Raw genomic sequence first — 22,185 nt, forward strand, 5'->3', positions numbered from 1 at the left:
TTGTTCCTTTTGAAGAAAAATATCTATTGGAATTTATTTATGTGAAAAATCCCCACATGAGAAATGCGGAATAAAATATTTTGTATGGTGTACGATAGAGGAATTGCAAAATGCAGAAAATTGTTTTTTTCTGTTGCTAATTTTATTTTTTTTTGTGTGGAATTTAATAAAACTTTTACAAATACGAAAAAAATCCCCCCTTTTGCACCTCTATGCCCTTCTGGGGTGTAGATATGTGTGTGTTTAATGTATATTTATCTGAATGACACGCTAAATGGAGGTGGTAGAACAAAATAGCAATCAAATAGTGTGTAAACAGGAAATTTACGCATCAACTGCGTTTGTTATTTTCATAAATTCACATTGTTGGACGTGCATACACACGCGGGGGAAGGGGGGAAATTCAATCAATTGGCTAGCATTGCCCAGGAAATGTGCAGTGTTCCTAAAACAACATTTTATGGACACTCGAGAACATCCCATCTGTTTGCCAATTCCCCATTTTTTTCATACCCCTCCGCGTCTTTTTCAATAGGCCAATTATGCAAATTAAATTTTGGAATAAAAATCTCAATTTATTATGCAATGAATGCAGTTCTTGATTGAATGCACCTCCATAATGATTGATAAATCCACTCAATTTTGCTACTTCATACTACTCAATATATTCCACCCACTTTTTCCCATTAGAAAGATGTATTAACATTGACAGAGACGTTGGGATTTGGTACACATCTCTACTAGAGGTGTATCCATTTTCTACACACTGACTTTCCACACAAAGCACTCAGAGTACAGTGAAGAAAGAAAGTTAATTTTATTTTATTTAATTTTTTAATCTTTTAAATAGCGTGTGCGTGTTTAGTTCGAAACAAATATCTTTAAGATTTTTTGAGCTATAACAAAATTGCCAAACTTATCAAAATCGATTAAGCGATTAAGTTTCAAAAAGGCTAAGGATAAAAATTGATTTTTATAGACTTTTTTTTAAGTCAGCTTCGAAAAAATTTCAAAAAAATCCCAATAAGACATTTGGGTTAAAATTTTCTTCTGAAAATTCTTTCGTTTCTTTAAAAAATCTAATTCATTCGATTAAGAAAGAAGATTCAAAAATTGGCTTTCGAGTCCACGTGAAACATTGAAACATGCGTTCTTTTTTATGACTAGGTATATTTATTCTGTGGATGCTATCAGAGAACTTTTCACAGTCAGAACGTCTTCTTTGGTCTCTTTTGCGTGAATTTAATGCATTTGTAATTTAGAAAAACAATGAATTCATAAAAATTTGGAAAAAATAAGATGTTTCACGTTTCAGTCTATGTATGACCTAAAAAAACGCGAAGGGGTTAATTTAACTGCAAAGATTAATATATTGGGCCATTTTTGCTCTTCACTGTGCGTTTTGGGGGAGAAAATTTGACGAAGGTGGATACTTTTCTGAATACGTCTTTCACCTGTTGAATAACTTCTGTGAAAGGAGCTTTTCACCATTTCAACGGGGAACTCCAAATTCATCAAATCATCTCCCTAATACGATGCATGAAATAACTCTGTGTGTCTTCTACACGTGCTCCCATATCTCAAATACCCGTCCGTATGTCAATCTATGTGATTTTCTCATGGGATGCCTAAGACAGAGGAATTTATCTTTTGCCCATACAGCAATATAAAATCGTCTATGGGAAATTCCTTAAACATATGTATAAAGTAAGTATATTATGATGTACAATCTCCTTTTGGTAAGAACTGAAATATTCATAATATATCAATCTTTCTTTCTTTCGTTTTCTTTTTTTGATAAGCTTAAATTGCTTTTCTTCCTCGAGTAAGAATACAATTTTATTATATTTTCCTTTCACACTTCCTCCACTTGACACAAAAAAAATGTGAATGGTTTTCAGATAAAATGAAATTCCTTCATTTTATATGTTAGAAATAAAAAAGAATAAAAATGAGAGATATAAATGCCATTGAATCACGTTTTTCTCTTTGCCCCCCTTTTGCAATGCGACAAAAGAAAATTTCAAGCACTGTCACTCCAAAAATTTTTTTCTTCAAAATTAATTTTTTAAACACTCGGAAAATTGTTTCTTTTTAAACTCAAAATATGTGAATTTTTTTGGAGAAAATTTCCCCTCGCGTTACCAACATGACCATTCACTCACCACAAGCAATTTACAACTGCAAGACAATCGAAAAATCCACCAAGTGGAAGGCCCCACGCATAGTAAAATTTATTTCCGTTTTCATTTTCGTCCATGCGTTGTGTTTTGTTTGTTTTTTATGCCACATCAATTAATTTTCCTCATAATATAGCAACTAAATGTGCATTTTGAAAATTTTCCCCGCCCTTGTGGGTGGTGAGGCGTGGACGCTGTAATTGTTGAACATCATTTATGGAAAATTGGGATGAAAGAGGACAATTATGTGAAAATTGGAACATGTCGGGGTAAAAATGATTGCACCATTTGATAATTTTGCAGTGTGTGGCCACAACATGGTACACAGATTTCACTCTAAATTCACTATCCATGTGCCATAATTTTCGCTTTTTTTTTTTTTACAAAACACCACTTCAATATATAAAATTTGTTAATAAAGATTTTGTGTGAGTTTGAAAGAAAGAAAGGAAAAATAGTGAGAGTGTTTGGGGGAATTTGTCGTCGTTATAAGTTTCTAATTCAGTCATAATTCTCACATTTTCATACACACGAAATGCTATAAGTTTGTGCAAAGTCTAAATGAATCTCTCTGCTTGAGAGATGATTAGCAGAACAGGGTGAAACAGAAGAGCATCATGAGGGTACTTTAAGAAGGATAATGTGGAATTTAAATTAATTCATAACACATAGCCATGCGAGATTAATTCCATCACGGAGTGGTGTGATAAGAATACAGAAGGGATGCTTACTAAATCCCTTTTTATTATATTGATTTTTTATGAGGAAGCTGTCGTTATGAGACTTAGAGCTTTTTAAGCTTTTCAGCTGGCTTTTCACATTGATTTTTTCCCAAAGTTGAATAAGAGTTGTATTGTTATTTCTTTTTACTCATTCCACGTGGATTAGATTATAAGTTTACCTTAATTTTATTTTAAAAAAACACTAAAAATTGATTAAGAAAAATAACTAAAGAACCAGTCTTACCGAAGACTGATATTATTAAACCATTTGTTTGTGAAATTTGGAAATTTAACGTGTGTTTCCTAACGTGTGGTATTCTTTTTCTTAACGTTTGATGTTTTTTTCTAGCGTTTGATGTTCCTTTTCTAAGTTTTGGCGTTTCTTTTCTAAAATTAGACATTTATTTTCTAACGTTTCACATTTCCTAACATCGGACGGTTTTTCTGAATATTTAACGCTTTTTACTAGCATTTGACGTTTTCTTTTTTAGCGTTTGACATTCCTTTTCTAACGTTTGATGTTCCTTAACATTTGACTGTTTTTTGTTCCTTTTTTTTACGTTTAATGATCCTTTTCTAACGTTTGATATTTCGCTGGTTGTAGCAGCAATTATCGTATCTGCTGTAGAAACCCCTATTTTCTAACGGGATTTTTTTCTAACGCTTTGTTAATCTCTCTCTTTTCTTTCTTATACTTGTAATTTTCAATCTAGAAATATTACCCAAAAGCGTCTGACTTTTTCGAGTGTTTATAAACTCAAGCAACATCTCTTTAGCTCACCATTGTAAGAAAGAAATGCAAAGATTATAAGATTAAGATTATCTTTGAGATATTTTCAAATTAATTTTCCCCTTCTCATGGATTTTAATTCAAAATTGAGTATACATATAAGTCGTTAAAATTTCAATTCACGTCGGTTGAAGAAAATTGACTAAAAATTCATTTTTATCCACTTGAAAATTTGTTAACAGACAGCAAAATTTTTCTCCTCTTCTTACCCCATGTTCCCCTCTATGCTCTTCAAATGTGATTAAAAGATTTTCATAACATCATCAGTAATTAATTTTGCTTTTCAAACTATTTATTAAAAGGAAAAACTTGCCCCATATTTTTTTCTTTAGAGTGTTGGTATAATTAATTGCGAAAACTTTTCACACCGAAACCCCTCATGAAATGCTTGTGCCTTACATCAACAAATCTCACCTTAATTACCCCCATCGTGTATACATGAAATTTACTAATTAAAACCACTCACCTCTTGTGCTTGTAGCCGTAGTCGCGCCTCCTCCACGGCGTCCTTCTTTGTTGTTAGTGTTTTGTCCCTCAGTGATGTTCGACGGACAGATTGGGCCCTACAATTAAGCATGAACGACAAAAAATTACATTAAAAGTCTTTCATCTTCTCTTTGTGAATAAATTACTCCCCCAACTGTTCCCTTTTTTTCTCGTTTTTTTTTTCTTGTAAAATCCCTTCGCGCAATTGATCATAGGATTTTGCATATTTGCATGTTTGAGCCGATTCAGAGCGAAAAAGTGTAATCACATTCCAGGAAAGCTTTCGCTGAAAAGCTACCGCAGTACATGAAAAAAGGTAAGAATGAGGGCTTGAAAAAAAAGAGAGCTCATTCAGTTTAGGATAAGAGAACGTGGAAATAAATCTCATGGATTTTTGGGAAGAAATTTTCACGTGGAATTGTAAACGATTTTCTTCTGTGAGAAGAGCCACTCAGAATAAATTGTGTGTTTGTCGTGGATTTTAGCAAAATGCTCTTCACTCACAGAATGCTCTTCTTCCTTCTACTTTATCGTGCTATATACAATACCAATTTGACCAAATAGACAATAAAAAATTTAATTGGATTCCCTAATGACCATCTTCAGCACATTTATTTTGCTGGAGTTGCTGGTTTGAAGATTCTTCATGTCTTTTAGAAAGAGAGAGAGAGAGAGAGAGAGAGAGATCTTATATTAAATATTTAAATTACTGAGATTGTGGTGAATTTATTTAAGTAAATTAGTATTACCTTAAAGCAATAAATCGCCATGGATTCCCTTAAATTAAACTCTTTGAAAAATTTCATAATGTCTGACAATTCTAAGAATAGCAAAAAAATGCAAATTCCACTTCAATGTGAATTGATTCAGTTGGAAAGAAGAAGCACTAAATCTCTCGCTAAATCTCACCAAAAGGCGTATTTGTCTAAAGGAAGTTAAACAGCTTTTTGAAGTGAAATTCACACTCTATAGGAATTCTGTTTGAAATACATATCCTGAAGGAAGTTTAAGAAGCGCTTACGATCTGAGAAAATCGCATCTAAAAAGCTCCTTCTGGGGGAATTTACCTCAAAGAAATTGACTTTCTTCTTATTTGGATTTCATCTATCTTTGTTCCATTTTCTTTCACTCCACATCCCGCACATTGATTCCATGTGATAGTGTTTCGAAGAGAAATGTAGGAGGGAGAAGGAAAAAACGGATATCACGCAATTCGCCAAAAACTTTTCGCACCCACCCCTCTTTCCGTCAGAAGATTATCATTTATCTGAATGACAGAACATACGGTTGAAGTGCTGTCTTCACCCCGTTCACCATGATGGGTGAGAGATTAATGCCAACACACCCCTTTTCACCGGAACCATCATACAATATCCTCGAGGAATGTTTTACGTGCATGTTTAGGTGTACATACATACATATATAAGGAGAAAGTAATTTCTTCTTACCTTGTATTGTTACTTTGGGATCGCTTTACTCGACGTTTTTGTGCCTCTGCTAATCTCTTGCTCTCCTGCTCTGTTCTTAATTGTTCGATTCTCTCCCTTATTTCCGCATCTTCGCAAATATCTGGTTGTCATCCAAAGGTGGGATGTGAAAGTAAGAAGAAAAAGTCAATGGGAAACCATTAGTAAGGCATACACAACTCTGCTATTATACATAAGACATATCCCTGTCTTCTTTGGATAAATGTCCCCAAAATTGAGGAGTTTTAGCTTCAAATCCTTACCTGACGGTGTCTCATCATTCCTATTTTTGGCATTTAAATCCGCTCCCGCCTGAGCCAACATTTCAAGTACTTCAAGCTGAAAAAGAACCAAATTAAATTATCTTGAATTATGTATAAAATGTAACTATTTAATCATTCATTTACAAGTCATTAAAAGAGCTATTTATGTATTGAAGGATTTTTTATTGATTACCCGGTTGTAATTAAAAATGCAAATTTTAATGCATAATATTATGAAAATGTTCAACGTTTAATTTGTTAAAAGGAATATATTTAATTTTATTTATAAAGCTCGCTTTATTAAGCTTTCATATTCCAGGGTAATTTAACCAATTTAACCATTTACTTATACATATAAAAATCACTAGATAAATCAATATTCAATTAAATATTAAAGGAAATATTTTAATTATTCAGTTAATTTTTAGCAGATTTTTTTTGAAATTTTTGCAAACTAGGAAAGTGAACTTCTTCCTGAAATTTTGCATAAAATTTTTAAAGCTCTTATTTCAAACTTTTTTGTCTATTATGAAAATAAAACCTTTTTATGTAATTTTTATGTGCTCAAAGTCAAAAAGAAAATTTCCAATGAGAAAATAAACAAATCTGAATTAAAATTTTGTTTTTTCAAAAGAATCTTCATTTAGAAACCTTTACAAATAGAAAAGAATAACAAAATTGATTAAGAATATTTAATTTTTTTTAAACTTACATGCCCCCAACATGCCGCCGCATGAACAGGCGTCCACAGATCATTGTCCACAGCATCCACAACGATATGCTGATCAAGGAGAAATTCCACAACTCTCGCATATCCATTGGCAGCGGCAATGTGAAGCGGTGTAGCTCCCTGATGATCCGGCATCTCGAGATCACCACCCATAATGCTAATCTCCTCGAGATCATTCAACATCATAATCTCCGTCCCAGCACGTGTTTCATCAATCAATTCCTGCGTAACACCCCGTCGGGACATTTCAGCCTCTATGCAGTCTAGCGTTTCCTCATCATCACAGAGATCGTATGGCATGTTGCCGTCCGCATTGACCGCCAGTAAGTTTGCACCGCGATTTATGAGGAACTTAACGAGATTGAGGTGACCACATGTGGCGGCAGCATGAAGTGGTGTCCACTTTTCGCTATCCTGTGCATTTACATTTGCCCCATAGTCGAGAAGGAGGCGCAACATATCTGCATTGTTGTCAATACAGCACTGATGCAGTGCCGTGAGCCCATCCTCATTCGTTGCATCCGGTGTAACGCCTTTTTGTAGTAATTTTGCGACCTACATTAAAGAGAACACAAAAGACCACATTAAAATTGTGAAACTGAAATGTTCATTAAAATCCATCCTTAAAATTCCACTATATACTCCCATTTTCATCTCTTTTCCAACCATCTTTTGTTGCATAAATCAGGATTTGTTTATATGTTGTTTTAATTAAATTAAAACCCTCAAGCTATCTAAAAATTTAAAACTACTGCTGAGCTTTTAAAAATTTATGAAAATTCAATTAAATGCATTTTCAAGTCAAAATGAAGAGTTAAAAGAGGAGTTTGAATATGCTAATAGTTTTGCAATTCATTCCTTCTATAATTCAGGGTTCACTCCTGAAAACTGAGCTTATTTCCATGAAATTGAGTTAACGTTCTAGTAAGCAATTTTGCCAGTTAAACTCTCTCTCTGCACCCTCAAGTTTGAACTACACAAAGCTTTTCGTACTTCAGTTCTCATTTCATCACATTGCAATTTAGATGCATTTCGACCAAATGAAATTGTCAGGATAATGTGCAAAAAGGATTTATTATTTTACAACACATAAAATTAGTTTAAAATTAAAATTCTGTCTAAAGGAAGTTTCAGAAACTTTTCGAACGAAAGAAAAAATTTTCTTTTACATAATTAGTCATTGTTTAAATAGCATCAGTTTTCAAATAAATTTCCTGCGGTTCTTGTTTACCTTAATAAAATTTGATTTAATTAATATAATATTTAATGAATTTATTTAACGTTGAATTAATATTTACCAATTTAATTGATCATGTAAAATTTGGCTGAATATGTAAATGAAATAATCAGTCTGGAATCAGAGGTTGAATTTCATGAGCAAATGACTCATGACCAAACCCATTTGAAATATTCTAATTATTCAAACTTAAATTTAACTATATGGATATTGATTAAACAAACTTTATCTTCTCGTGGCTAAACTTTATTGAATATACCCACAAATTCTTGTTTGACTTTTCATCAAGTATCATTTCAATATAAACTTTAGCCATTGGCTGAGATTCTTGAGCTAAGAATCGATGCTTGAATATTGAAAATTCCCCAAAATCTCCCGCCTAGGATTATGATTTCAATTTAAACCACAAGAATAGTCAAACCACCCACCCTCTTTGAAAAAAAAATCTTCTAGGTCTGAGAGATAATCTTTTCGTCCTTTTCGTTCCCTTTTAGCCTCTATTTCAGGATTTACTGTGTTCACAAGCTTCCTTCAAAAACCCACAGAAGGAGTCATTTTCAATGCAAAACTTTTCTAGCTATATTGTATGTTTCTTGCTTGAGAGATAAATTTTAAATAAATATTAATCAAACTTCCTAAAAGTTAGAATTTAATTTGAGCTTAAAGTCAGTCAAGCTGTTACGCAGTTCTGCGAGGTGACTATATAAAGGATTATTTAATGATTTCAGTCTGCGGAGAAAGGGGATTGTGCTTTGAACGATCCAAACTTATCAAAGTTTTCGTTACTCTTCACGCTTTTCCACGTGAGTTGCTTCCTCTGCAAGTAAAATGCAAAACCCACAAACGAGCAAATTGGTGGCTATGTTGTGAGCACTCCATGGAAAATTTGAAACTCATACTGCAAAGTGCATAAGATCAGCCATGCAGAAAAAAATCAAGTGAAATTGCAGGTAAAAAGGCAAGTTGTCTGCTCATGAATACGTTGAAGAGCTATGTATGTATACTTTGAGCTTGGAGAATGTGAGGATTTTCGCAACCAACACCCCTTTAAAATGTTAAGGGGATGATTAATGGAAAATGTCTGTAATGTATTTAAATTTGTTTAACCCCAAATAGTCCCTGCTTTCTGATAGCCACACTCATTGTATGGATATTCTCACCTCTCTCTTTACCTCCACCATGTCCATGGTGACCCTCATTTTAATGTTTAATTAGTGGTTATGTAGCACAAACATTTTCCCGCCCTGGTAATCACACTTCTCATACGTGGTTGGGTTTTATTTTATTAGTACACTACATACTACAGCTCAAACCCTTAGAAAGCTTTTATGTTGCTCAAACATTGCATTAGGACAAAATTAAATTGATTAATTTGTTGATTTCTCATTAGACAATGGGAATTAGTGAAAATCAGACCGATAAACTTTGAAAGCTTTTAAAGCATTTAAAAAAAAACTTCTAAGCCAATAATAAAAAAAATCCAGAATATTCAGCAAAAAAAAATATAAATATTCATCAGATAAACCCACCCCTTATTTCCTTTATTTAATGTTTCCACCGTCGCAATATAAAATGAGATTTTTCGGGGGTGTTTTGCCAAAAGATTTTAATCATTATGTGGTTGAGAGATTATAGAGGGCAAAAAAAATGAAAGAGAGAGAAGGGAGTATGCGGAAAAAGCTTTCAGTTTAATAGATTTACTTTTCCAACACCAACACTGAGGGAATCGATTGTTGAAATTTGCCTACCTCAACGATATCATTTCTCGCAGCAGCCTCCAGGAGCATAACGCTGTTCTCAAATTCAATATGCCTTTTCTTCCGGCAGCTCACATTGGAATTCCGATCGCGACGATTTTGGGATTTTTGCCACTCTTTCTCCTTCTGCTTTGCCACTTTAAGTTGCTGCGCTCGTCGCCTGCAAGACATTAAAAGTATTAAATCATTTTTTTATCTCGCCATGCTACCAAAATACCTCGTGCATTTGTAAATAGAAATGCGAGCAAATGGTATGTCAATGCTATATAGGAAAAGTATAGCATAGCATAACTATTGCAATTTACAGCTGATGTGGTGTCTTTTATTCCGGGCATAGAAGTAACATGGAAATTTGTTGTATTATAAAAATTTACAATATATAGAGCATTGTTGAATGATTATTGTGGAGTTTGTAGGAGGTGTATAGAGCCCCAAAACTCTCTTTTGAAATGATTTAAAAGAAATTCACTTGAGCGCACACCTTTCATGAAGAGAGTGAAGAGAATCCATTGAGTAAATGAAGCAAGACATAATTGTTCTGCGCTATTTCCACCAACAATGTGAAAATTCACCGTGACTCTTTCATTGCGCGCGGGTACCATCGCTATTGGGCTTTCTTCTTTTACCCTACACCTCTCTCTCTCCCCCTTCCCTCACCCTTTGGGCACCATCAAACAATCAAACTCCATCACATGCTAATGATGGGGAAATTTATTTGAGATACACAATATTTTTTTTTTCTTTCCTATGCTGATGCGAAAAACGAAAAATGCTCAAGTTAAATCTCTCGCATAGTACGGAGCCGATACACGATAAGATTAATTACTTTGTTGCGGAACAATAAACCAATTAATTTCTTTGACATTTCCCACACATTAATTGAGTGTCTCACAATGTCTCTCTTTTCCATCGAGACCTTTATGTAGATATATTTTCCCTCCATATTCCTTCTTTGTCGCTCTTCGCGTTCTTTTCCGCCTTTTCCATTGGTATCGGTGTGTCAAAGAGTTTTTCACGCACACCTTATCTGTCGTTGCCTCTTCATTAACACTAACAAGAAAAAACCTCATAATTTTAAACTTTTTCTCACGATAAATTTTAATTTTTTTTATGTTAAAAAATTTACAGTAAAAAACTTTTAGAATAAGATAGAACAGTATTGAGATTTGAACCGTAATGAAGTGCATTGCTAATAGCTTGTGTTTTGCCAATGCTAATTTTTCTTAAACATTAAATGAAATTTTATATTACATAAGTTTTTAAAAAGAAAGAAATTTTAATTATTTAATTTTTTTTACCAGAATTTCTTAAAATTTTCTTTTCTATTTATTTTTCATTTATTAAGCTTCTATTTCTCTAAAAATCACATTGAAAAAGATTTAATATTTTTGCCCATTTTGATCATGTTCCTTCCCTTTGATTGTATCATTTGTTAAATTCAACACCCCCTCAAAAAAATGGGGCACTATATATTGGCAATATTATGTCGGATCATGGAATATTGCCCACAGACGAGGGATGAAATTGATTGGATGTACGCAGAAATATAAGATATGAATAATATTTGCAATAAAAATTCTGATTGAGTTTGAATCTCTATGGATACTCATCCCCTTCTCGCATATCTTGTGCAGCAAATAATATCCCTCCTTCATTCCATCTCAATCTCCCCGTTTCGTATCTTCCTTTTGGAAATCGAAATTATTATTTTCTTTTAAATTCCACACCATTTCCCGTGCAACAGTATAAGGAGAAAATTTAGTTATAAAAATCAATAATAAAAAATATTCTCTCCCCCACACGTTTCTTTTGATAAGAACACTGTACGTACACAAAGCATATAACAAAAATGTTTGTGAACCTTAAGCATCAGCACATCCGATTCAATTGAGATTCACTGCCCTTTCAAGGAGAATTTTTGCACGAGACAAGGGTTTTTATTACATAAAAGTATAAGGGTTAAAATAGAGACATCCACCCCCTTTCTCTTTTTTTTTCGGGACTGAAGATACACCCACAAATTGCAAAATACAACTTCTTTACGCTTCGTGGAGCTTTCTCACAAGTTAAACGCGATAAAATTCAATGAACTCACATTCGTGCCAACTGGAGACGATCCTGCGTCGAGAGATGCTCCACTTGAGCCATTTCCGCGACAAGATCTGCATGCTCCATTGCGCCTTTTTATCCCTTCACCCCGCACGAAAATGTGGAAAGTCAGTCTCTTGGTGACAGTGTGTTCCAAAAAAAATCACCTCTCCGTACAGCTTCTCTGTGGAAAAAAAGAGAGAGAATAGTAGCACAAAATTAATTATCTGTTGAAGACACTCTCATGGTTGTTTGCTGTGTTTTGCACAAAACAACCCTCTCCCCCTTTCCCTATTTAAATGCTAAATGAAAAACGGCAATGGGGAAAGAGTTTGCTGAAAAGAGTTTTTATCCTCTCTATTTATGCTTGCCACCAGCATTGTGCCAAAAATGTGTTTTAAATTTAATGTAAGTTCATAATTATGTGTACTTGGCTTCTCCAGAACAGCGTTTGTTATTTTAAATGAATTAATCATTAAAATGAACATTATCGTAATGTTTTTCTCTCATATCTTTTTTGGAACTTCAAAAAATCAATTTATGTAAATAAAAAAATTCACGTGGCCCCTTAGAGCATAGATCAATATTCAACAAAAAATATAATTTAAATCCATTTAACCCTTAGAGGATCGATGATTCTAACCTCAAAACTTTGCCCCTCTCTCACAAAGAAAATGTTTTTCCAAGTTTTCATTCAACGATTTTGAAGTAATTGATATTCCCTAAACATAGATGTAATTTTTTTTCGGTAAATGTTAAATAGATATTAATTCTCTGACAATTAAAAACCATTTAATTGGCTACGGTGGCCAGTAAAATCCTTTAGGGTTAAAGAATTTTAACTCTGAAGTCAAGAACTATCATTTATGATTGTGGAGTGTCAGTAAAATTAATCAAATTCTAGTGGCTAACTAAAATGGGTTAAATCGGTTAAATACAACCTTCTCGGTTAAAAACAGGAGAAAATCCTTGCAAAAATTGCGATGTAAATTGTAATATAATGTTAAGAAAGAATAATTAATGAAAGTCTTTTATAGTAACAAAAAAATACCCCCTTTTATACTCAAGCAAACCCATTTAGGAGAGAATACCTGAAGTGAACTTTACACCCCAACCGGAGAGAGCTTTTGAACTTTTTTTTCTATGAGAAGCTTTTCTGGGTGAATTAATCAACAGGGGGTTTGTTCTCTGTCAACTTGAGAATATAGTTTGGGAAGAATTTTCCGTGGAAAGGTTATCTTAATTATGCCAAGTCTAAAAGTTCGTCATAAGAATTTTCTTCTTATGACTTTATGACGGAAGAAAAGGGGTTGAATGGTTAAAATTAAAATTCATACGAACACTCAGAAGAAAATTATCATGTTTTGTTGCTTTTTAAAACCCAAGATTGTGAATTAATGAATTTTAATTAATAAGTTTTGAGTTTCTATCGTAATTTGAGCATTATTGTGTGCTCTCTTACCCAATAGTTAGAGCACATACTTCACGGTCAAGTAATATCAAAGAGTACAACAGTGAGAAAGCGAAGAAAAAAAAAACCATTGAAAATATTACGTGATAATTACGTTGTTTCTGATAAGGTAAAAAAAAATTATTAGTGACATATTAAATGCGATATAGATTAAGCAATGAACAGTGAAAAAAAGAAGGTATGAGAGCATCGATTGTGAATGTTTCATACTATTGTACATATTTTCTTTTACCACAAAAAGCACATGGCTCATCACGGTAGAAAAGAAAGTCAAGGTAGTGGTGCTAATACAAAAAAAAGGTTTAACTTCAAGATCACCTTAATTAACACAATGGTTTAAATTATTTCGTCGTGTGGATGAAATTAGATAAAGATCGTTGTTGCTTCTCTCTTAATATTTTCTTCAAAAATTTATTTAATTGCACAAATACAATGCAATGTGTATTGCTATTTAGCACGTGGTAAGAAGGCATCTCTCTTAGATTTCCAAAATTACACATAAATTGATAAAAAAAATCAATAAAAAAATGGAGAATTCTCTATAATGTTGGTGATATCAAAAGGACGTTCAATTGTGGTTATCGACACATTTATATTTTTTGGCCTAATTGCTCCATATCTTTTATATATGAAACGTTTTGGTGGTTTGCAATACCCTCAGAGAAAAAAATTCCCACAAAAAGTTCCTAAAAAAGTGTCCAAGAGAGAAACATTTTGGGCAGAAATTGTCGTGCATTTATGAATATATCACTTTAATGGCCAGTGATATTTTTGTCATAAACATGAATGATGTGATGTCTCTTCGACTTTTCTACTTTTGGCCCTGATTCGTTTTTTTGCTCTTGTGGGGCTAAAGACATTTCTTCAAATCAAACTGAAGAAAAAAATTACAAGCTTATGGGAAAAAGGGGAAAAATTGAGAAAAGTTGAAAGGAAATTTTTAAAGAAAAGTCAAGTTGAAAACACTTTTCTTACCGAAATTCTTCACATTGAAACTCTCACTTAAAAGGAATGTTCTTCCTTGTACATTTTTCTTATGAAATATGAATCAACACATTTGTTATGCTGTATACTCCTCTTGAAGTCACTGTGAGCTAAATCGAGTGCAGAAGAATTTAATTCCCACTCGTCCACATTATTGATCACATGCAAAAGATTTAAATTTAGAATAACTGAGAAAATTACAAATATCACAATTAATGGCTTGGTGGAAAAAAACGAAAGAAAATTTATTCATACAGTGACGATTTTCCTTTCGTTGGAAAAGAGAAAAATATTTCATTGTGTAGGAAAAATTGGAAGAAAATTGTGAAAAATTTTCCCACGAGGGTAAACACGCTGAGGATATGAAATGCAAAATTTTCTCATGCATTTTCCCGAGCATTTGTATGAAAGTTTCACCTAAAAGTGGGGTAAGAGTAAGGTGAAAATAAATGTGTGAATGACCTGTGACCCGAAAGGATGATTAACATGCATGAAACATGCAAAAGAGTAAATAAATTGCTGGCACACAAGGGAAAATTCTTTGGGGAGAGAAAATTGCTTCAACAGCAGGAGCAATCAAAACACCCTCCATCACACATCTTCCCATCACTTTTCACCTGTTGGGGAGGTAATTCCTAAAGTTCTCTTTTTTGCATTGGGAAAACTTTATACCATTTCGCCCCATATACTGATTCTTTTATCTGCTATGTGGTATTATTGCCAAGGGTCTGTCTTTCACCTGATTTCCCAAGATGAATAACAAAACTCTCAATATATGTTATGTAGTGTTGTTGCGAAATTCGATTTAGTCGCAAAGGAAATTGACAGAGAGGAGTTACATAATTTTCTTCTTCTTTGCTTCTCTTGGGGTAGGTTTGATATGTAGTATGGAGGTTTTTGTGCTACAAGAATTTATCCCAACTTTATCGATTCAACCACATTAACCTTTTTTTTCTGTGTTTTCCTATTATGAGATTTGCTTTGAGATTATACTTTTGCTTTGCGTGTTAAATTTTATCCATTGTGTGGTAATAAAATATTCTATAGCTATTATTTCACCTCATCCTTAATTAATTATCCTTGATTAGAAAATAAAACAAATCATTAATTAAGGAATTTTCTTTAAACATTAATTCTTCAGAGCAATAAAATACGATTTTTTGGTTTCGACTGTCTATCGTTATAGTTACCATAACAAGTATGACCCCTCAACCCCTATCTTAAAAAAATATACTCAACAATCAGACGAATCGAATGAAACCTAGCAATATTCATGAAAACATTTTGTGGGGACAAATAAAAGTTAGGAAAATATAGTTTTTATGTGTTTTCCCTGCGAATTGTGCCTATTATTATTGATTTTCCCTTCTACTTCGAACAAAAATTTTGTTTTATTCCGTGTATTTTTCGCACAAGAAACTTCTTTTCCATTTTACCTCATTCCCGCACAATTGGGGGTAAAGTGACATGCCACAGATTTGACCATGTGGAAAGGATAGATGTTGTGTGACGATGGAACTGAAATTTTGACGGATGAATTAAAAGTAATATATTATTCCCCCTTCCTTGTTCTTCCAAACCTTCCAAACCCTATTCCAAGAACACACGAATACCATAATAACTATATTGCTGTCTTTAAAAATTTATGATTTGAAAGAAAATTAAAAATTTGAGTACATTGTAGGTATCATTAATTTTGCAAGATCTTCAGTGATTTGTAATTGATCTTTGACAAAATGGAAGCTTGTACGAAATAAATCATTTTGTTCCTGTCCTATCTCTGACATCCTTTCATGTTGACAAACTTCAATTTCCGGCCTCTGATACATTTTTCAAAAGGCTCTTAAATTCTTAATCTTCTACCTCTCTATCAATTTAACCATTCAAACGGCAATATTGATAAATATCCCCTAAAGCTTTTTAGTAAATTGAAAATCTTGTGCTTCTTTTGCCATTTTATTGCAAAATATTCTATTTACACAAATCCAAAAATCTTAAAGATATTTCCAGCAATACAACGCAGAAAAAAAACAAAAAGAGGTAAACATTTGATTGGAGTATATTCATTTATCACAGCGACGCTGTCTTGTCTATCATGACATAAACTTGATATTCTTCCGGGCTTTATCCTCTATTCATAGCAGGAATGTGTGTATATAGCTTTCCATTGTATAGCTTTTACCAATTTGGTGCCATACAACGCAAAAATCACCATTATTCAACACTTTTTTCCCTATATGAATAGAGAATTTCCCGAGGAAAAAAAGAGCTTTGTCTTTTTTTTTTGCAACATGTCATGTCTATTTAATTTCCACATTGCGCTCATTTTTCTTTCCAAAAACTCACTAAATTTTCTTTCTATTTAGAAATCTCTTCTAATGGCTGAATGCGGAAATAAGTAACATTAACATTCAAATAGTTGTCTATATCACTCATAGTAAATGATTAAATGTTTGTCTATGCCAAATGTATTTACATGAGACTATCACTATTAAACGGATAGTACCTATATATCAAGTCAAAATGATGTGTGGATTAAAGGTAGAGTCTGACATCCTTTAAAATTGTAACATAATACGTATACCTAATCAAAGGGATGCATTAGATCTTCTCTATGGGGTGGAGAGGTAATGTTGATACATTTGATGTAATGACAGTCAATCAATTAATTTTCCCTGTATCATGTTGATTTGTTTACACTGCAAAATCTTGTATGTACAACGACACAGGGGCCATTCCTAGCCTCTGTGGCCGGATTCTACTTTGAAACACAAAATTACTACAGAATTTTTTTATAGGATAGAGCGGGGTAAAAAATTTACTTAAAGGTCTGGGAAATGTTCAAAATTTATGCCCTATAAGTCTTCCTCAAATCATTTTGTTTAATCTAGCCAGGGAATATGACATTTTGAGTTTTTTCCAAACCATTTAAGTGTTTTTTTATTGCCCCGTTCTCCCCTAAATTTTTTCTACTACATATTGGAGTTTTTTTTTCTTTTAGGAGCTCTTTTTCAAGCTATCGACACACCCATTCACAAAACATTATAACTTTGTATTTCTAAATTTGAGTCAAAATTCTGTTAGAATTTTCTGAATTATCCAACTAAATAATCTTTAGATCTCTCTTTACTCCATCGCTATGGGATATGTGGCATTTGAAGCTTTTCTCAAGACTTTGTAGCAATTAAATCAATATATTTCTTCATTAATAAAAAAATATTAAAAGATTCTTAAAATAAAAATGCAAAAGTCCATGAAAATAATTTTTCTCGTCAATCTTTATTATTTATATTTACCCCACTAAGAATGAGATTTATTTTCTGCCACAGAATGCAAGTAATTGAGATAAAAGGTGTCTGCCATTATTTGTCTTCAACACTTTTTTATGACGAAGGAAAGTCACGATGAATTTCCATCATAGCACAACTCAATTTGACTTCAATGGTGAACATTTAATAAATTTGATTGACATAAATCGACGGAACATCATCGTCAGGATAATATATCCTGTTGAGGCATCTCTATGTAACAGAGCTATGTTGTATATGAACGTTCATATTTATTTCAGTGGGTATCTTCCTCTCTTCCATACTCGCACTCTCACAGTATATTTTCAACCATAAAAAATATCCATTCTTTCCCCTCACCAACTTTTCTCTCTTCCAGTTTGAACTGAAGATTGAGTACAAGAATAGAAGAAGAAGATAATAAAAAGAATGTAAAGATCGAGAGCACATTGTAATTTATTGTAACTGTTTATATTGTAAGCATTATAAATTTTATAAAATTTCCTAACTTGTATATAATGTACCTCTCGTGTGCACCTTCTAATCAAAAATTCTCTTTCTATCTCGCCTTCATCGTCACACACACCTACCCACGACAGAGAATCATAAATATTTTAAATTACGCACGAAGAAGAATTATTGTGTATCAAGAGGTGTTCTGCAAAATTGCATAATTTATATAATATTCCCGGACCTTCTCTCACCCTCCACTTCCATCCACATATAATACACATTTAAGTGTTTTATTGTGATTTTTGTACCACATTTACTCATATAGAACTTTTAATAAAAATACATAACAAAAGCAAAAAAAAGTACATAGTATGACGATGTGCAAAAGACCATAAACATTTAATTTCTGAATCCATAGCAACTCTTCATGCTTTGCTAACTTTCATTCAATATTTGTAACATATACAGAAATTCTTAATTATATATGATCATGTAAACTCTATCCAGCACAATACTTTATTCTATACAAAATTATTTTAACAGGAATTTTCATCAATGAGGGATTTTAGTTTATCCACAAAGTTTTACAATCTAAAATTTAATAGAAAATTATTTAAAATTCCTATATACCCTTTGAGAACATATGCATAAACTAGCTAGAACATTCTGAAAGAGATGTTTAAAGGTTTAAATTACATTTTAGAGATTTAGTAGAATAGAAAAGGACCTTTTAGTATGTTAACATAATATTCTGCCCAGAAATTCTGTCGGTTCCAGAAGTTCAGTTCAACTCTAATATAAAATTAGTGCACAAAATGCATAAACTTTTGTACATAATTAGAACTATATCAGAATCACATTTTTTTTAGAATGTAACGACGTTTTTTTTATAAAATTCTAAAGTCCATCCTTCTATTTTCTCTTTTAGCTACACCCGCAAAACTTAAATAAAAAAAAACTATCACGTCTTTCATTGTTAATTAGGTACAAATTGAAAAATTAGAGCAAAAAAATGTTTCTCTTGTATTGCCTTTTTTCCAATCGGTTGATTCGATAAATATTTCATAAAATGTTGTTTATTGCCACGAAACTACAATAAATTACCTTCAGTTGAATTAGTCTTTGACCCTCTTTCCGCAAGTAGACGAAAAGAAAAAGCATTTAAAATTCCATTTTCATACAAAAAAATAAGAGAATTGGCGTGTCGACAAAAATTACTTTCTGTGCATGTGATCCAACATCTTATACGGAGGTTCTTAGGAAGATTCAAGACGACATAAATTTAATTGGTTGAAGATTACGAGATTATTAAGTTGCATAAATAACACTCCCTTTTCACCATTAATTCTGCGTGGAAATTCATTTCCACACAGAGAGAGAGAGAAAGCTCCAGGCGGAATTGTTACAACAACAGGACTAATGTATTAAGATGAAAACAGAGTAAAGAGATTTTGTGTGAAAAACAATATTCTGCACATACATTGAGCACCTATTCACCTTGTAAAAGCTGTATAATATATAGCATCAAATAATATATAATACAATGTGGTAAATAACGAGTTAAATCTGTATCACATTTCATCCCCTTTTTTCCCGATATTGTACACAATAAAGATAACATTGATACCGGGAAACAATCCTCCTAGGGCAATTTAAGGATTACTTTTCCGTCAATAAAATCCCACTGAGAGATTGCAGAGGTTGCAAGTAAGCAACATAATGCTATTTCCCCTTATTCCCTGTCAATACTTCATATTTTTCCACATACATATACCTACGTCTAGACATTTTGAAAGTCTTGACGATTAAGTATTATACTTTCAACTTTAGGAATTTCTTATCTTTCGTTTGATTGATTAATGCGAAAAGTATTTTCATTCAATTGATTTGTTTTACATTTAAAAAAAATGTTTTTACGTTGAAGAGCAAAAATGATAAGAACAAAAGGCTTTTTGCGCGATAGAAGGTAATTAACGAAGCTTGTTCTAACTATAGAGTATGGTTAAAGGCAAACAAAAGAGGAAATTACTAATTTCAAACTAATAATTCATATGGCTGTATTCCCATACCTGATTGTGCTTTTCAATTAGATTTATAAATTAAAATGTATAACTACGTACACATTAAAACGCGTAATACCTATAATATTAATTTAAACTTGATCTGTTTATTACACAAAAACATGCTGGGGCGATGTCAAATATTTATTCATTCGTTATGATATTTTATGTTTAACTATCGTTTATTTGTAGTATGTAGGTAAATATTTATATTAAGAGAATTAATACAAAATTAAATAACTTGAAATCAATATTGTGAAATTATATTAGGGAAAATGACCCAAATTGGTTTCATTGATGTTTTATACGCAAAATTTAATATAAATTTATGAATGTATTATGTAAGTACAAGCTTATAGAACATATAATAATTATTAATTTATTATGTTTTTATTATTTTTAATAACATTTTGCGCGAATAAAAAAATCATTCATTAGGCTTTATTAAAAATTTTAAAAATATCAACACTAATAAATTTACAAAGTTGTTTTATAGTAAAAAAAAACTAAACTTTTGTAAAGTCGAATTGTCAAATGTAAATGTAATTAAAATGAATGAAAATTTCAATAGAAATTCTAGTATCTTCTGTAATTATTTACATTGTGGTCAACCATGGAAGATTTTCTCATTGTATAAATTTCATTAACAAAATTAATTTGTATCCTCTCCTCATTCCATCTGAACCTTCCTCAAGCCGCTCAAGCCACGAAAACCTTCAAGCTCCCTCTCTCTCTCTCTTTTCCTTCCTACTGGATTACTCCATTAGGCGAAAGAAACATAATCCTCAGAGTTCATTATTATATAGACGTATATATTTAAATATGAAATTGCGAATAATAATTGAGACATTGTGCAAATATTGAGAAAAATGGCAAAGAAATGGCGAGGAAAGGAAAAAGGGAGAAGGCTGATAATTTAATTTACCCCCATTTCCTTTCTGTTAAACTTCCTCCCGCGCGAAGAATGAACCAATAAACTTTCTCTCAAACACCCTTCCAAAAAAAAAGTTTTCCACCCCAGGCAAAAGAGGGTCACATACACACAGTTGGAGAAAAGGATTTGTCTTTGAAAACCCAATAAATTACAGTTGGAAAAGAGAAAATCCATATTGAGCGCGCAATTTCTAAAAATACATAAAACTATAACTGGTAGATACTTTAGTTCCACTCCACTATCTTCTTCCATATAGATTGTATACACAGCAACTACCTATATTTTCAACAAAGAACAGCAACCAAGACACGAAAATACATATTGTGTAAAAATAGCAAAATTGCAAAGAAAATCACGAATGGATTTTTCGTTCGTCCTTTTATGGGCTCTACCACCTCATTTAGTGAGCGATTTAGGCTCAATTCGCTGCCCTCTCCTTGACAATCTGCATTAACTCCCACACAGACTGTATATAACCTTTCACCCCACAAAACACCCAACTTACGGGTCTAATTATAGTAAAACACCAAGTACCTTTGCCCTCTTTTCTTTTCAGTTCCTTATTTTGCCAATAAATAGCGTTCCATACCACAGGGTAACCCATAACGTACTTTTTACTCTAGAATTTTATTCATAAAATTTGTTGGTAAATGTTGGTAAACCTGCCAAAATTACCACGTTTGTGTCTAATCTGATGACTTTCAATTTAGGTGGAAAAGAGCAGTGTTTTATTACATAGGTACAGCTAAACTTTACCTTTGGGTAGATTCTGATCTGTAATGCAGCAGTGAGTTTGTGTGTTGTGCGTGTGAGCACATGTTACGCTCGGGGATCTCCGAGTATGCTTCGGGAGATATCGACACTTAACCAAAGCGGAAAAAAGTTACGGAAAAAAATTGTGGAGAAAAACTACGTTTCAAATCAGAATCTACCCACTGGAGTGAGAATTTTAATTGATAAAGAAGCTTTAAGTAAACTTTAAATTCAATTTTATCAGTATTTAACTATTTTATAGGTACCAAATGATGGTAAAATATGGCAAATGTAGAAGAAAAGCTGGTAAACTCCTATAGAAATTTTACAAAAGATTGTGTACCTAGAAAACTCTTTGATTTAATCTAAGTTAATTTTTATTAATATTTTAATTAAATACTTTCATTGCCGTAATAAAAAAATAATAATTTCAAAAATCATTCTCCAATACATCGATAAAGCCAGCAATTCATTTTGATTTGAAAGTTAATATTGATAAGAATTACCAAATGGTTTGTTTCACA

General features: G+C 32.4%; 1 protein-coding gene across 8 annotated transcripts in view; it reads right to left on the bottom strand.

Moving 5' to 3' along the window:
• Positions 1-22,185, bottom strand: part of LOC129795781 (protein phosphatase 1 regulatory subunit 16A) — a 32,368-nt gene that overhangs the window by 5,454 nt on the left and 4,729 nt on the right. For all 8 annotated transcript variants that reach the window (XM_055837259.1, XM_055837257.1, XM_055837254.1 and 5 more), the window contains 6 exons: positions 11,727-11,903; positions 9,623-9,791; positions 6,620-7,192; positions 5,908-5,983; positions 5,627-5,747; positions 4,159-4,255 (listed from right to left, as the gene is read on the bottom strand). In XM_055837259.1, the coding sequence (XP_055693234.1) occupies positions 4,159-4,255; positions 5,627-5,747; positions 5,908-5,983; positions 6,620-7,192; positions 9,623-9,791; positions 11,727-11,806 (1,116 nt within the window). In that variant the 5' untranslated portion in view covers positions 11,807-11,903. The remainder of the gene's footprint in view (positions 1-4,158; positions 4,256-5,626; positions 5,748-5,907; positions 5,984-6,619; positions 7,193-9,622; positions 9,792-11,726; positions 11,904-22,185) is intronic.

Source organism: Lutzomyia longipalpis, chromosome 4 (genome assembly GCF_024334085.1).
Source record: "Lutzomyia longipalpis isolate SR_M1_2022 chromosome 4, ASM2433408v1".
Lineage (NCBI taxonomy): Eukaryota > Metazoa > Arthropoda > Insecta > Diptera > Psychodidae > Lutzomyia > Lutzomyia longipalpis.